Source organism: Cinclus cinclus, chromosome 6, assembly GCF_963662255.1.
Source record: "Cinclus cinclus chromosome 6, bCinCin1.1, whole genome shotgun sequence".
Taxonomy (NCBI): domain Eukaryota; kingdom Metazoa; phylum Chordata; class Aves; order Passeriformes; family Cinclidae; genus Cinclus; species Cinclus cinclus.
The window spans coordinates 35,789,941-35,806,205 of record NC_085051.1 but is presented as its reverse complement, the minus strand read 5'-3'; the positions used below and the strand labels follow the sequence as shown (position 1 = coordinate 35,806,205).

Sequence of the window (16,265 nt, the reverse complement as noted above, 5' to 3'; positions counted from 1 at the left end):
TAATTTATTTGCTATCCCTTTGATGAGTAAGTAGGGTTAACAGCATATATTGTATATATAGTAGTATATTCCAGATGTAAGCTTTTAGGGGGTATTTTTATTATAATCCAGAGTTCTGACATTCCTGTGACCATATTCATTAAGCTTCTACCAGTAGTGTTAAACGAATTTTTCATTGGCTAGTAACATTGGATGGCTGGTTAGGGAAGTGTTCAGGTAAGTGTTTGCATGCAGTATTGTATTTAAAATGACTTGTATTGGCTTGTCTGCAGATTGCAACTTTGTAGTGTATTGCTGTCTTTTATGAACTATGAATTCTTTATAAAACAGTGTGCAGCCATTTTACTTATTCTGAGATGGGGGGGATACTTAGAGGCAAGCCAGGAAGGCATCATAATGAATATAATTGATACCAACTAATCAAACTGTTACATGACAATTTGTGCTACTTGTGACAAACCTGACAAAACAATTTTTTGTACTACGAAAAGTGATGCAGAGTAGAGGTTACCTTTGCTCTTGGGAAACTTAAATCACAGAGTAGCTGATAAATACACAAATAAGAAGTGTTACCTGAGCTAATAAATAAATTTGCAATAGAAGCACACATTTGTTGAAGGTTGGAAGGTGTTAATCATCCTGTAGATTAAGTTGATCTTACTTTTCCAATGTAGTTGGATTTTCTCACTGAAACCTTTTACTAGAGGCTCTTTAATTGCAGCTTGGTTTGGGCGGTGAGTGGAAAGAGGCTATTTCATGCTCTAATATTTGGTGTATACAGGAGATGAAAGATAGAAGTAGAGTTTTGTTTTCTTACTAGACCATTCACAGAAAATGAGTTCTGATTGACCATAACTGTCACTTGGTTTCCCTGCTTCTTGTCCAGTTATTCTTGTCTAGTTTTTCTTTCCCAGTAGTCTTAGGATATTTTTTCTTTTAAAGCATAGCACTTCTGACTTTGTGTGTCAGAAAAAAAAGTAAAAAATAACACAGATGGCAACAGGTTTTTTTCATATTTAAGATTATCCTGTCCTGTCATGACTTTGAGGAGACTGAAATTCAGATGCTATGTTTTTTATTACAATGTTTCTTTAGGTTAAAAATTCTGTGATAGTTTTCTCAATTTCTGAAGTTGCTCCCTCATAGCTATAGATTTGCAGCACAGTAGGACCATGTCTTACCTTGTACCTGTAGAGCAGTACTTAGGGCATTGTAGTCTGCTGCCTTTGTAAGCTTAGCTGAAGTCACCTCCTTTTCCAGTCTATCTCCAGACAAGGAAGTGTTTTGCTGTAAGTTAATGTGTAAGTAAAACAAAAACAATGAAAAAACTTCAAACCAGAGCACTTAATGTGTTTGTTCCCAGTAGGTCCATACTCTTTAAATAGCTTTTTTGAGCCATTAGAGTGCATGAATAAATAAAGCCACAACAGGCTTCCACCAGCTTTCATGTATCACTCCTTGATGAGTGTTGTGTTTTGAAAAGGAGAAGATATGAATACAGGATGGAGGTTAAGTATAAATCTTAGGAATTTCAACTATAACTCAAAAAATTTCTGTATGTTTGATTAAATTCACAAGTTGTCTCCAAGACTAGTCATCTGTTAAACAGTAGTCATCTCAAGTCATGTCCTTCTTATTATCTAGTTACTTATATTGAACTCAGTGTGTGTAGTTGTTTGTATGCTGGGGGAATAATGTTGCCAAACCAAATGCTCCCTTTTCTATATTTTTAGATGCCATAGCAGCAGAGAATGGTGTTTATCTGCAGTAGGACTGACGTAAAAATGGAAAGCTTTCCTTTATCAGAGCATGTGAATTTAAAAATCTGCTATAAGTTACAATATTTTCAAGAAAAAAGTAGCAATAAAGCATAAAAAAACCACTGACTGCAGTTATTAATTATTGTTTTCTAAAATTATTGTTTGCTGTTGGGGAATGCGTGAGAGGGAAATAAGTGCATGTCTCCTTATAATACGTTAGGATTCTGTTCACTGCAGGAGCAAGGAAGATCTTCATTACCTAGTGCCTTTTTTATGGTGGGAGGGAGCTGTTTTTTATTTGTTTGCATTTGTTTAGCTCAGGTGTAGCAGTCTGGTTGGCCTGTGCTTTACAAGGTAGAATGAATGGGTTGTTGTTCCTTCTTGGTGTTCAGTAGAGTCCACTAAAGTCCATGGAAAAAGGGAGGAACAGGTAGTGTAGTTCTGTGGTTCCATAGTCCATCTTCTCATGATTTGGGTTACCTTGGCAGTGTGTGTGTATAAATGCACACTTACAGTAGAGCATCCAGACTCGGTGGGACAGTGTGTCCATCTATGCCTTGTGTTTTGAGAGGCTTTGGAGATGTCACACTTCTGAACATCGATATATATCATCGCATTTCACTGCTTTTCCATTATTCCTCTGGCCCATTATATGAAATAATTCCACATTTATCCTTTGTAATCCTCAAATCTCTCTTCCAAGTCCTTGACTGTGTTTTTTCTGAGGTGAGATTGGGTTTTTTGGCTTGTTTTTTTGAAATACATTACTGGTTAGCTTTTTTTTCTTAGAGATTGCGAGGACCTCTTTAAAGGTATGTCAGTTGTTCTCTTACTCTTGCAGTAAGGGTTATCAAGATCCATTAGAAACATGGATAGGGAAAGGAATTTTTAAAAACTGATGTGTATATATGTAACTAGACTTCTAGTAAAGTCCATATGGTGTCTTCTAAAAGAACCAAGGTCTTCCCATTCATTAAAAAAAATTAAAACTTCAAAGCAATACTTAAAATATGAAATGTATATACCTAGCTTTTCATAACTTGTGCTAATTCTATACATTGCATTTCAGCAGATTTCTCTGTATGGCCGAAAACAAAATTACCTTTCTAACAATCCTTTTAAGATTAAAAGGAAAAAAAAAAGAGAATAAATTATTTTCATGTTTTGAAAAATAAGGATCACTGTATCCAGTTGTGATTTTCTCTAATGACTTTTCATCACAGCTATAGTAGATATTATTGTTGTGTGGATATACATTGCACCCAAAAATTTGAAAATCTTCTCCATAATCTGGGACACATCATGTGCTAAAATTAAGGATTGCTATTTCAAGTTTTTGGCTTTAATTTCTCTAAGCCCCAGATCACCACAAATATATGAGGCAATATAAGTTATCTAGGTGGGTGAATACATTACATAATGAGAATTTAAAATATCAAGGGACTCTTTTTCCTAGGAAAATAACTTCCCCCCCCCCCCTTCCCTTTTCCATTTGGGGAGGGAAATGAATCCGCAGTTTGGTCCAAATTGTGTTTAATGCAGAACTCCACAATTCCACTCTGGTCTGTTTCCTGAAGCAAAAGATTGTGAAGATTTTTATGAAGCTTATATATAATATGCAGTGTAGTGCTAAATAACTTAAATCTCAGTAAAAATATTGCAGTATTAAGTGTACTCTGAAGTAGGAAGATTGCAAACAATATGCTTTGTTAGTATATGTATTTCTTGGTTGGTATTTTAAAAACCCTAAAAAATTCAGGTTACATGTCTGGTGTAACAAGTTTCTGTGACTTGATTGGAATTTGGTAAAGTTTGTACTTACTACAGAAATTTACAGTAATCTAACAGAAGAGCAAATGACTGCACATCTGTAACTCAGAACAGTTAATTTCATTGTCTGAACTTCTTTGTTTTGTTAGCTAGAATTGAATTATATTGAGTGAATAGTGATATTTCAGTCTGGGTTACAGACTTGGTCCAAAAATACCTATTATGGTCCATGATACACTATTATCTGATTATTTTCAGCCTTGACAGATAAAAAGGTAGTAAGATTTGATTACCTGTGGGAGATTCTAATTTCTTATTAGTGTTGCTGAAATTAGTTCAAGACCTCAAGCTGTTCTTGCCTACAGTCCAGAAACATATTGTAGCAATTTCATGCTGAATAGATAGTGTGTAAGATGAAGGATACAATTACTTTCCATTTGTGTAAGGCAAAGGCTACAATTAATTTCCATTCATTCTTAGTGTGCTTATTTGGTTCATCTAATTCAAGTCAGTTTTCTGAACTTTACCTTTAGGAGAAGAGAGAAGTACCCAGACATGTTACTACTTTATGATGAAGGCTTAGGATGGGGTGTAGTCTTTTAAGGGTCTACTTGCTGCATAAATATAAATTGTATTCAAAGCTGTAAATTAGTCTCTTACAATCACTAGAAGGGCTTGAATTTTTCTGGTAACTCTTCTGAGTTACCTATAATTAATATTAAGCAGCTGAAGTTATTGTATTTTAGCATAACAGTCTATAGGTTAAGACTACGAATTGGATGTTCACAGTATATAAATGTATAGTTCGCATATATTGCTTCACAAAGCAGCTAAGTTGTTGTCTCACAAATATATTTGAAACTCATTAAAGACTTAAAAATATTTGTGTAATGTTATGTTTAAAATCCTGACAAATGTGTATTGAAATTTTGATTAGCTATTTCTGTGTACATCACTTCTCCTGTAGAAGTATTCAAGAACTATGTATGTTTCTTGTCAATCTCGGTCAAGTTACTCATCTGAGGAAGTTGACTCACCAAGCACATCAAGTTCACTTTTATTGTGTTTAAGTGACAAATTAGCTTTTTACAGATGTAATCTGTTTCTGAGGTTCAGACAACATGATACACAGTGACACGTTTCTCTTTCTTCAAGGAAGAATTAGTGACATTGCACAAAAGAATTAAAATCGGTTTTGAAAATCAAGTCTTCTTTTCTGTGAGTTAAGCATTATGTATCAGTCATTCCAGCCTGGGCCAAAGGAAACTGTTAAACAGAAAAGTTTGCAGACTGGCTGGCTGGCCAGATGGGGTTGTAGGTGTATATAGATAAATCAATAGATAAATGCAAACTTAAGTTTGAATATATATTAGCTGAATCAAGCATAAGCTGTTTTCCAAAAATATTAGGGGATAGATATAAAACATGTATTTTCAAATCCAAGATAAAATGACTCCTTTCCCTTTCTCTTTTAAGTTGCCGGCTAATAAAGATGCCTTCCGAAAGACATGGAACCCTAAGTATACGCTACGCAGTCATTTTGATGGAGTGCGAGCTTTAGCTTTTCATCCTGTAGAGCCTGTGCTGGTTACAGCCTCTGAGGACCATACTCTAAAACTTTGGAATTTGCAGAAAACGGTTCCTGCCAAAAAGCAAGTATTATAGGAGTTTTTATAAAACATCCGTTGTGTTTTAAATGCCTTTGAAATTTATTAAACTCTTACATTTTCAGAGTTTTTCAGTAGAGATTTCATGTGGTGTACTAACTGTTCTTTTTCTTTCAGGAGTGCCTCTTTAGATGTAGAACCCATTTACACATTTAGGGCCCACATGTGAGTATTTGACGTTATTCATGGCTGATAAATATATTGTCGTTAACTCATGTATTCATAAAAAACTTCACTGTAAAAGCCACAAATTATACTATTTTTACGTTGTTCAGACAAGGCCCATTATACTTTGTAAAGCAGCTTAATACCAAATCTCTGTCATGAATTGCAGAGTCCATGATAACAGAAGAACAAGCAAGTGGCAATTTGATTAGTTGCAGTGGAAAGAAGAGATTATAGATGATGATAATGAAATCAGCTATGACATATCTTGGACCATAGACTTTATATGTAATATGTGGGGAAAAAATGAGAAAGGTAGAGCCTGGCGTTGGCTAGTAGCTTCAGCTTGTGTTAACTGCTTTATTACTGCCTGAGTTTCACTTGGTACTTTTGAATTTTGCTTTCTTTCAATAAGAAGGCAACATAAAAACACACAGTTGATAGCCAGAGTACTACTTTCCTTATATAAGTAAAGATCCACTCTCCAACCCAGTTAGCAAGTAAGCTTCAAGAGGGTTCTTTGATAAGCATGGAAATGGATGGCACTTCTTTTGCTGGCCTCAAAAACAGCAAAAAAGAAAATGAATTCACAGTTTATATTAGGAAATTTGCACATGCTCTTGTTACTATCTCCTTCCTTCATACCACATGATAGAACATAATATCTTACTTTCTCATTTATTACCTAAAGCATAAAACACTTCCTCAGGATTGCATGACCAACTTGTCCTCATGAAATGCAAGTTCTTGTGAGTGATGTAGAGGGTCACTGGCCAGTTGAATTCTCCAGATCTCTGTCCAAATTTAAGCTGTTACTTGTGTGTTTGTTAGTGAATACCAAAAGGTAACGTTTGGGGAAATTCTGATAGAGAACTAATCCCCACCCTGTGACTTCTAATGTGATGAAACAAAATAATTTTACTGTTTTTTCCCCTTGGGCTGTTATTGAGACACATTACCTTTCTGCCCATCTTTATTCTTCACTTTACCAAGTATATAGGTGGATTCAGCCAGTGGTCTTCCTTTTCAACATCTTCAAATATGTAGTTCTAGTTTGTTTATCTGCACTCATTTATAAAATGAGCATGGCCATCAAATGACCCAGACGCTTAATTTTGGGGATGTGGTTTTATAGTACAGTTAAACCTGTGGTAGTAGTGTGTCCAAAGTAGTAGACCTGTTTCTTCTTTTGGGCTGCAACTTGTGCTTGTCTGGTATCACAGCAAGCAGGTTGAAGAAGTTAAATCAGTAGGAATCTGACTTTGGCTAAAAGTTACAGTTTTTAGGAACATTTCTCTGAACCAGTTTCCTGAGGCATAGGTTCCATCTGTTCCTAAAAGTAGGATGAGGAAATGATTGCCAGGTAGGAGGGCTACAGCCACCTCTCTCTGCACAGTTAGCTATTAGGTTGGCATAGACACACTGTAAAAACCCACCATTTGTAGGTTTTAGTTACTGTTGCTTCTTAGAAACACGCTGATGTTGTTGACTTGCTTCAGTTTGTATCATTTTAGTTAATTATGATTATTTTGACAGAGGTTGATATCAATTGTTGAAACTTAAAAAATGGTTTAATAGGATTTTTCTATGGAGCTTAAGGGGTCTTAACTGCTTAAACCAATCCAGAGGTTTTTTTGAAAATAGTCAGATTTTCACTTCTGTCCTGTAGGCAGTTACCAATCAGCTTTTCTCTCTGTCTCTCATAGTGGACCTGTATTGTCATTGGCAATTAGTTCCAATGGAGAACAGTGTTTCAGTGGTGGTATTGATGCAACCATCCAGTGGTGGAACATGCCTAGCCCTAATGTGGATCCATATGATACCTATGGTAAGTACCTTTTAAAAGGTAAACGACTTCTGATCATTGTCTTGAACATAATTTTTCCACTTGATGTTAATCTGTTTTCTAGAGCTTTTGTGAAATATTACTGCCATTTCTCAGCTATGTGTTTTCAACTACTTACATGTTGCAAACGTCATTTATTCTCGCTTGTACTGGTGATGTACTTTGTGTAGAACAGTAATAGGGAGACTTAGCAATTCCTGAGATTTATGCAGTAAAGAAAAAAATAATCATCATTTATATTTTTGAGAAGCAAAAAATTTTGAACCAGAATTACAACTTCTTAATGATTATTTATTTCTTCTGATGGAAATTGGCCAGAAAACTAAGATAAGTGTGCTCAGATTCTATGTCTCATGTTTCTGACTTGCATCTCAGGTCCCTAACTGTAGATATCTTTAATTTTTGATGTCTCTAAAATTAAATAGCTGATAACTGTTTGGAAAATTTTGCATAGATCTAAAAATCCTCTATAAAAGACAACTATAAAGTATCCAGGAGTTGAAAATAAGATTCCCAGCTCTGCAGGAAAAAAATTAGTCCTGTTTTTATTAATGTGCTTGAGAGCTTTAGACCATATCTATGTGTCAGCAGAATATGCTGAGTAAAAGTTGCATCAAGTAAGCAGCCAGTGTTTAAGTGGAAAGATGATTTTTTGCACCTTGTACAAAGGAAGTGCTGTGATCAAGCATCTTTAAGGGGTTGAATTTGGAAGGGAGAAATAAGAGAGGAGGTGGTAACAAGAGTGTGTAATTCTGGAAAAAGGGACATAGTTGTTTGAGTTGTTTGTGGGGCTTTTTTTCATTGGCTGGTTTGGTAGTTTTTTTGTTTGTTTTTCATGTTTGGTTGGTTTTTTGGAGAAAGATGGCAATAGTTGTGCAAAGTGACTTGTGTAATATTCCAGCTGTTGCTTAAACAGGAAAGGTGGGGGGACATACAGCTGGCTTATGTGGAATTTAATTTATGTTGAGGAACAAGAACTACTTAATGGTTCTTAACTAAAAAGCTTTCCTTTCTGAACTTCTTTTTCCAGAGCCAAACGTTCTAGCTGGCACATTAATTGCTCACACAGATGCAGTCTGGGGTCTTGCTTACAGTGGTGTAAAGAATCACTTACTCTCTTGTTCAGCAGATGGCACTATTAGGTTATGGAACCCACCGGAAAAAAATCCCTGTATTTGCACTTACAATGGAGAGAAAGGTAACTTTTAGCAGTGGTTATGAGGCAGCTGATGATGCATCCAGGCTCATTATCTCTGTTTATCCAAACTGGGTAACACAGCTAAAGGAATAACTTGTAATAAAATAATCATGGTGCTTTTGCATGACTTTAAAGAAAAGAGCAAATATCTTCTTTAAGTATGACCTTAAATGTTTAAACCATCAGGAATTTTAGACGTGTTCTGTTATTTCTAAAGTTGTTTTTTGCTCATTCTAGAGCATGGAATACCCACATCAGTCGACTTTATAGGTTGTGACCCTGCTCATATGGTGGCATCTTTTAACACTGGCAGCACAGTCATCTATGATTTAGAAACATCCCAGTCGGTGGTAATGTTTTCATCACAAGTAGAATCTGGTAAGTAAAGCTCTTCTGTAATAAATACCCATCTTGAATGAGATATCTGTTGTATTATGGTACCTCATTGTATGGTGTAGTAAAGAAAAAAGTTTTACTCCTCTACTGCATCATACAGTTTAAAAGATGGTTAGATGCTTGGAACAGACCAACACTGTGGAAAGGTGTTTGTACCCCTCTATTCTGCTCTTGTGAGACCTTGCCTGGAGTGCTGCATCCATCTCTGGGGCCCCAGCATAAAAACGACGTGGACCTGTTGGACTGAGTTCAGAGCAATGCCATGAAGATGATCCCAGAGATAGATGGAGCACTTCTCCTGTGAAGACAGGCTGTGAAAGAGTTGGGGTTGTTCAGTCTGGAAAAGGTTCTTGGGAGATATTATTGTGATCTTCCAGTACCTAAAGGAGTCTACAAGAAACTTGGAGAGGAACCTGTTTGTACAAAGGCATGTGGTGACAAGGGGGAATGGCTTCAAACTGAAAGTGAATAGGTTTAGATTAGCTATTAGGTAGAAGTTCTTTACTGTGAGAGTGGTGATACGCTGGCACAGGTTGCTTGGAGAAATTTGGGATATTCCATCCCTGGGGAGTGTTCTAGGCCAGGTTAAATGTGGCTTTTAACAGTGTGGTTTAGTGGATGTTGGTCCTGCCTGTGGCAGGAGGGATTGGAAATAGATGATATTAAAGGTCCCTTCCATCCAAGCCATTGTATGACTCTTAGCAGGACTTGAAAGTAGTTAGAGATAGTGAAAACAACAGTTCCTGCTATCTAAGATTTCTTGAGATTCAGTTGTCTGATTTGTATATTAAATCACAGTTTTCATTATATAGGCTTTACATGGAAGATATTAAGAAAAGTAGGTGTATAATAGGTGAATTAAACAGAATATTTAATTCAGTGTAGAGTTCTGTACAGGTTGGGATTAAAAACACTTCCTGGTGGAACTTTTGAGAAATCCTGTTGCTGCAAATAGTGCTATAAGAGAGGTAGTTCATCAAGATGTGCATGTATTTGATGAAACTTTTTGTGAACTTTCTGAAGTGTTTCATAAGGAAAACCTCAGGTTTCTGATTGTTCCTTTCTGTTAAATGCGATCTAAAAGAATAATGCAAGGGGAGAATCTGCTTCTCCCCTTTAAGTAGTGTAGTGTACTTAATAATTAAACTTACAGACTTCAACACAGGTTACAAAACTGTAAAAGCTGTCTTGTAGATATCTTCTGCAAAGCCTGACGTTGAAGTGAGAAGGAACATCACAATTTGGAGAAATACCTTTTCTAGTTTGAAGAGAGATTAAATGAAAATTAAATTAACTTTTAAATGGAGTCAAGAAAAATTAAGCATAGAAATTAAGATACCAAGATAAGGGTTGTTGTTTTTTTTTTTTTAAAGTACCCTGTAGACTTCTAAAGAGATTTTAAACCATTCATTGTTTAAATTGAAATTGAGAACACAAATATATCTGACAGAATCTAAGAGGAGGGTTAGGTTGACTTCAGTTACTTGGATTCTCTGGTCCAGTAGAAGGTGTCCCTTCTAACCTAAACTCCCCTGTGCTTCTGGTTCCCCCCCAGACTAAATATTTTTTGATGTGGAGGTGTAAGAGTTGTGTACTAAACATACATTACTCATACTACAGTTTGTTTCTACTTGGCTAATGCTACCCTACACTACTTGCTGGGTTTTATTTCTCAAGAATCTTTCATGGGTGTAAACTACTTGTAAGCTTTAACCTTACAGTACTTTGGCCATAGTCTACCTCACTTTGCCCCATCCTGTAAAGCAAGAAGTTTTATTGCTTAGAAGATCGATTGGTCCTAAAATATTACTTACATAATATTAAATAATATGGCAGTCTAAAGTGTAATGTTAAAATACTGTCATTTTAACTTTAACATTTTCTTTAAGACAGATAAATACTCTTTTATTTTATTTCCAGGTGTACAATCAAATAATCATATTAACAAGGTAGTAAGTCATCCCACACTTCCTGTTACGATTACAGCACATGAAGATAGACACATCAAATTTTTTGATAACAAAACGGGTAAGGATAAAGAGAACCTAATTTGTACATATGCATATATTTAAGAGATCTGAAATATATAGGAAGTATCCATTTGTAGAAAACTTACTAGTGATGTAGTCTTACAGAAAACATAACTTTTGGTATTTCTAAGATAAAACCTTTTTGGTACCTTCTCTGTGAATTTGTGATAGCTGTTGCAATTTTGTTACTTCAGAAGTCAGAAAACACTCTCAAAACAGGCAGAGATAGTTGTGAGGGATTAGGAAGTGGTCTTTAATATAGAGCTTTCCTAATTTATAGAGTATGTCTGCTTTGTTCCTTCTTTCATCGTCTCCATGCTTTTAACTCTCAGCATCTGTCAGTTATGTTTTTCAACTCTCAGTAGTAAAAAAGATCACTTAGTACCTATTAGGGCAAGAAATAACCCTAAATTCATCGTGGTAATGAAATCCTGTGTATTACTTAAATTGTTGATAAGGTTTATAAAGCAGAAAAGGATCTGGAAGAAGGAGGATAAAGGATGCTGTAGGAGAAAACTGCACTCACTGTCTGTCGTGACAAAAATATTAAAATAATTGTAAGAACAAGCTTAAACTTCCTATTTGTGAAATTACCTGTCACTTCCTACATGTTACCTGTCCAAACTGGAAGGAAAAAAAATCAAGCTCACTTTAAGTAAGCATGTGCTAAACCCATGTTTGAAGTGTGTTTGGTTTGGGCCTAGTAGGAGATGGTGTTCCTGGGGTTTTTGTTTTCTAAAACAAAGGAGCTGGACTTTTTTTCCACTTTGCACCTGCCATAAATGTATGTATTTGACTTACTGTCATTAAATGCATTGTGTTGATGTTGTCAAAATTAAAATTTATTACTTCACAGAAACAGAATTTTTTTAAAAATCCGCATGAAAATGATTAGCTCAAAGACAGGAAACTGAGGGTAGAAGTAAATGGTCTTTTTGTGGAATAAAATATCAGCGGATCTGGAGGGATCAGCAGTAGTTCAGCATAGTGAGTCATCTGAACAGGGAACAGTATATTAGCGGATATTCATTAATTCAGATTATTAAGCATGAAGGCTGACGAGGAAGAACTGGAGATCTTAAGAGACTTAAAAGCAGGCAAATTAAATTCCATGTGGATAAATGTGAAATGATACATGTAAGGAAAAATAAACATTGCAATAGAAAATAATAATCACTGGACTGACTGTTCTTATTTGAAGAAAAACCTTGGAGTTATAATAAGAGGTTGGATAAAAATACTAGTTTGTTGCTTAGCAGTCAGAATAGCAAAATGCATGTTAGAAGGAGGGAAAGGAGTAAAAAGCAAAAGGGAGCATTTTTAATACCTTTGTATGAATACTTTGAAGTCTCCCTTATCTCAAAAGGTATATAGCCAAATTAATATGTTTCAGAGAATGGTTAGGAAGATGGTTGAAGATCTTCAGTAGATTTTAGCTTCTTCATGAAGAATCTTAGCTGATAGACTTTCTTCGTGCTGGTCATGGTCTTACAGGGGTTTATTTGCTCTCTTTTTCAACATGTGAACTGAGGTTCAGTTGCTAATCCCCAAGAGGTGACAGGCTCAAAACAGGAGAGGGACAGTGGTTCTTCTGTGCAGTTAAACATTCTGGAACTCCTTCCAAAAAACATCATGAACTGCTAAAAGATGTTATTAGGAGTCCAGGAGTAGAGGTCAATGTAAAGAAATGCATTAAGAGTAGTTGAATGCGGAGTTAACTGTTCTGGTTTGTGACATAACCAAACAGTTAATTGTTAGAAGCTGGAGAGTATTTTAGACAAATATCACCTCTAGTTGCCTTATTTTCCTCTCCTAGAAATGACAGAGATAGGTGGACAATTGATGTGGCACAATAAGTCTTGTTTTACAAAGCTTCATCAACACTGTCTTACTGGGACAGTTATTAGGACAGAGGTTCTCACCCAGTCATATTAGGTCTTGATTGTTGTTGCTACAAGTAAAGATGCCAAGTGGATAAAAAGGTTGCTTACAATGGGAATACCTTTTTGAGAGTTGTCATTTGCCCATATGTTTATACAAGAGTCTGCAGTTGAAACTTCATATTTTCTAATGGAATAGAGCCATTCAAATATTACTGGAATCTAAATAATAAGCATGTTATCTCATATTGTGTTTAAGGGGAATGGTTTGATGGTTTTTTAAATAAACACTACTTCACAGGAAATTCACTGTTTTTGTTTGTTTCTTTTTTTTTTAGGTAAAATGATCCATTCTATGGTTGCTCACTTGGATGCTGTCACAAGTCTAGCTGTAGATCCTAATGGAATCTATTTAATGTCTGGAAGTAAGGGTTTTTTCATATTCTATATGTTCTGTATAAATTATGCATTTATGGTGCCCTGAATTTCTGACTATTATAACCTTGTCTTTTTCCTTTCTTTCTTTCTTTCTTTCCTAAACAGGCCATGATTGTTCCATTAGGTTGTGGAATTTGGACAGCAAGACATGTGTGCAAGAAATAACAGCTCATAGGAAAAAGCTGGATGAATCAATTTATGATGTAGCATTTCATCCATCAAAAGCATATATTGCCAGTGCAGGAGCTGATGCCCTTGCCAAAGTATTTGTGTGACACAGCAGAACAAACCTGCATCATAACAGCAGGTCTGTTGGGACAAAAAAGAGGGAATGCGTCACTGCCATCAATTATAAGGTTACCAATAAGACACTACATCTGATCTGCCTGGGTGAAGGCTCTTAAGTGGGGCAGGTAGAAGTGGGTGAAAAGTCACCACATCCTGAACAATGTCAGGCTCATTCATTTAACTGTAATTACTGTATTTTTGGGGGGTGGGGACAAATACAAAAAAAGAACCAGTATTTGTAGCCTTGACTGGATATGAACTGAGCGTATGTCTGTTCTTTAGGTGTCTTTAAGCAAACGTGGAGTCTGATCTTACAAAAGACTTTTATTTTGGACTCTGTGTGCTGCCTTAGGGTTAGGAATGTGGTGCTCTTGTGGGGGGAAGTGAGCTCCAAGAGTAGCTTTCTTTTCATCTCTTAGTAATCTTCTGTTTATCAGTTGAATGCCACAGATTCCCCTTTTAAACTTTTATTTTGCTTTAAAGAAAAGGAAATTTAACTTAAAATATTTTAGCATTAGTTGCACAAAATGTTTGGATAAAATTCTAGTTTTTATAAGTCTTTTTATATATTTAGCCTGTCACAACAGTGCTCAAGATTGTATTGATAATGTTTTTCTGCATTATAGAACCCTAAAACACAGAGATCTCACTGACCCGCTGCCGTGTAACCACAATCTTCCCTTCTTTTGCCTAATACAGCTCAGCTAAGTCCTTGCTTAAGGATGCTAATTCATCATCGCATAACTGTCTTCATAAATAAAGGACTGTAAAATGTGTTCAAATGAAACACAGAGGGGTTAACACCCCTGAATGAACTCTTAAAAAAAATTTAATCTTGGCATCCTATCACTATGTGATATTTTGTACATCTTACTGTATTTACGAGTTTATTTATCAAGGATTACCCATCTTGCTAATGGCCTATTGTTATTTATTTCACTTTTTGTTGGTCTTTATATCCTTTATGTAGTGTGTTAAAGGGCCCTGTATATCTGTTATGGCACTCTTTGAACAGTCTAAAATAGATGAGAAAATGGGACATTTGATAATTCTGAAGTTGCAAACCAAGAAATTATTTTTCTTCTGGTTAAGTACCTGGAGTGGAATTGATTCCAAAAAAACAATCTTGTTTCACAACCTTTGGAGTGAAAATTATTTTATTTGCATTTCAAATAGAATACAAAAGTAGTTAATTCAGGATTCATAATTCTGCTGTGTTTTGACTAGTTATTCCCTGCTTTTATTTTATTTTTCAGATGTGCTTCAGTTTATGGTGTAACTAAAAATTTTGTTTGTGTAATGCATGATTAATACAAAAAAGTATTTTTTCTAGTCTTCCACAAAACTTTTCTGATCAGTTTGCGAGTTTTGATGAGTTTTGTAAGGTTTCTGTTTTACAAACTATGAATCAGCAAATTTTTAAGATTGTACCACATAGCAAAAGTACAGCTGTTGAAAAATAATGTATATAAAATGCATATAATAAATATTAAATGGTGTACCTGTATGTTACTGTTGGCTACATTATTTTGTGTTGCACAGTTTGAAAGAGTCATTCTACAAATTACTAAATTAGGTCTCAATTTTAGCAAAATGATTTGTTTATTACGCTTATAAGATGCTTTGCTCTTGCAAGATTGTAATAGTTGTCTGGATGTTGAGCAACTGTTCAGTTTCAAACAGCAGTACCCACATATAAGAACATGTTTACACAATGTTTTAAAAAATTTTTACAAGAAAAATTGCTAGTATATTATTACAGCCCTTCTAAGATGATAATCAGTATTTTTCATTATCTTCGCATATGAAGTGATTCTGAAGTGATTTAGGAGCCAGAAAGGTATCCTGTTTTTATTTCAAACTGCCAGTGAATAGTTGTGTAGAATTCAAAAAAAAAATTTCTAAATGCCTAAAATTTGCCCATATATCTTACCTTTGTCCCTTTCTTTCCAAGTCCTCTCATAAAGTTGATGCATAAAAAAACTAAACTGAAGGTCAGCATTTGCCTGTTCTGTGATGAGTCACTTTGCTCAAAGTGTATCAGCAGAAACAGAGTACCACTATATGAATATTTTCATGTAAAGTAGTACGTTTAGGTATAAGTTAACTAAAGCTAGAACATGTTCCTATAAGTGGTTTAACTGCATTGTTCCATGTAAGTTTCCAGTTTTCCAGTAAGAATGTGTTTCATGCCATCTCATGTCAAGCAAATTTGAACTAAAATAAAAAAAAAAAGGAAAGAGGTAGGCAAAATACTGCAGTTATATTTTGGAATTAATTTTGTTTTAGTAATAATGTTGCATTGCTTGGAATGTTACAGTAAATTATAATTGTGTAGGAATTGGAGAATTTTGTCCTTTATCATGAAGATTGAGGTGAGGCCTTCCAGTAATTGCTTGTAGGACACTAAGACTTTACTTTTGAAAGTAACATTCAGCTGATTTGCACTTTTTGTTCTTTCCAGTCTAAAGCATTCAACTAATCAACAGACAAGAGAGTATTTGGATTTTATTGGAAGTAATTTCATAATCTCCTTTTCTCAAGCCAAACATTGTTTCTGGCAGCTTTTCCAGACTGCTGCATTTTAATGCTTCAATAAAATGTGATTGTTTAATAAACATTGCCATGCATAACATTTACTTTTTTTTTTAATTGTATTAAAATTGAAATGATAAAACCAAAAATATTTGCTTATTTTCCTTAATTGAAATCTTAATGATCATCTTAGTTCACTAATGCATAGTGGATCAAATGCTGTAGTGAGGCATCAGTTGTTGAATATTACCAATTATTTTTAGTATGTCTTAGTTTATTTGTTGTGGGGTAT

General features: G+C 35.0%; 1 protein-coding gene across 5 annotated transcripts in view; it reads left to right on the top strand.

Moving 5' to 3' along the window:
* The window catches only part of STRN3 (striatin 3), a 59,354-nt gene extending 44,409 nt beyond the window's left edge, over window positions 1-14,945 (top strand). For all 5 annotated transcript variants that reach the window (XM_062494645.1, XM_062494647.1, XM_062494646.1 and 2 more), the window contains 8 exons: window positions 5,007-5,182; window positions 5,315-5,362; window positions 7,069-7,190; window positions 8,239-8,406; window positions 8,644-8,784; window positions 10,723-10,830; window positions 13,051-13,137; window positions 13,256-14,945. In XM_062494645.1, the coding sequence (XP_062350629.1) occupies window positions 5,007-5,182; window positions 5,315-5,362; window positions 7,069-7,190; window positions 8,239-8,406; window positions 8,644-8,784; window positions 10,723-10,830; window positions 13,051-13,137; window positions 13,256-13,425 (1,020 nt within the window). In that variant the 3' untranslated portion in view covers window positions 13,426-14,945. The remainder of the gene's footprint in view (window positions 1-5,006; window positions 5,183-5,314; window positions 5,363-7,068; window positions 7,191-8,238; window positions 8,407-8,643; window positions 8,785-10,722; window positions 10,831-13,050; window positions 13,138-13,255) is intronic.
* The last annotated feature ends 1,320 nt before the right edge of the window (window positions 14,946-16,265 follow it).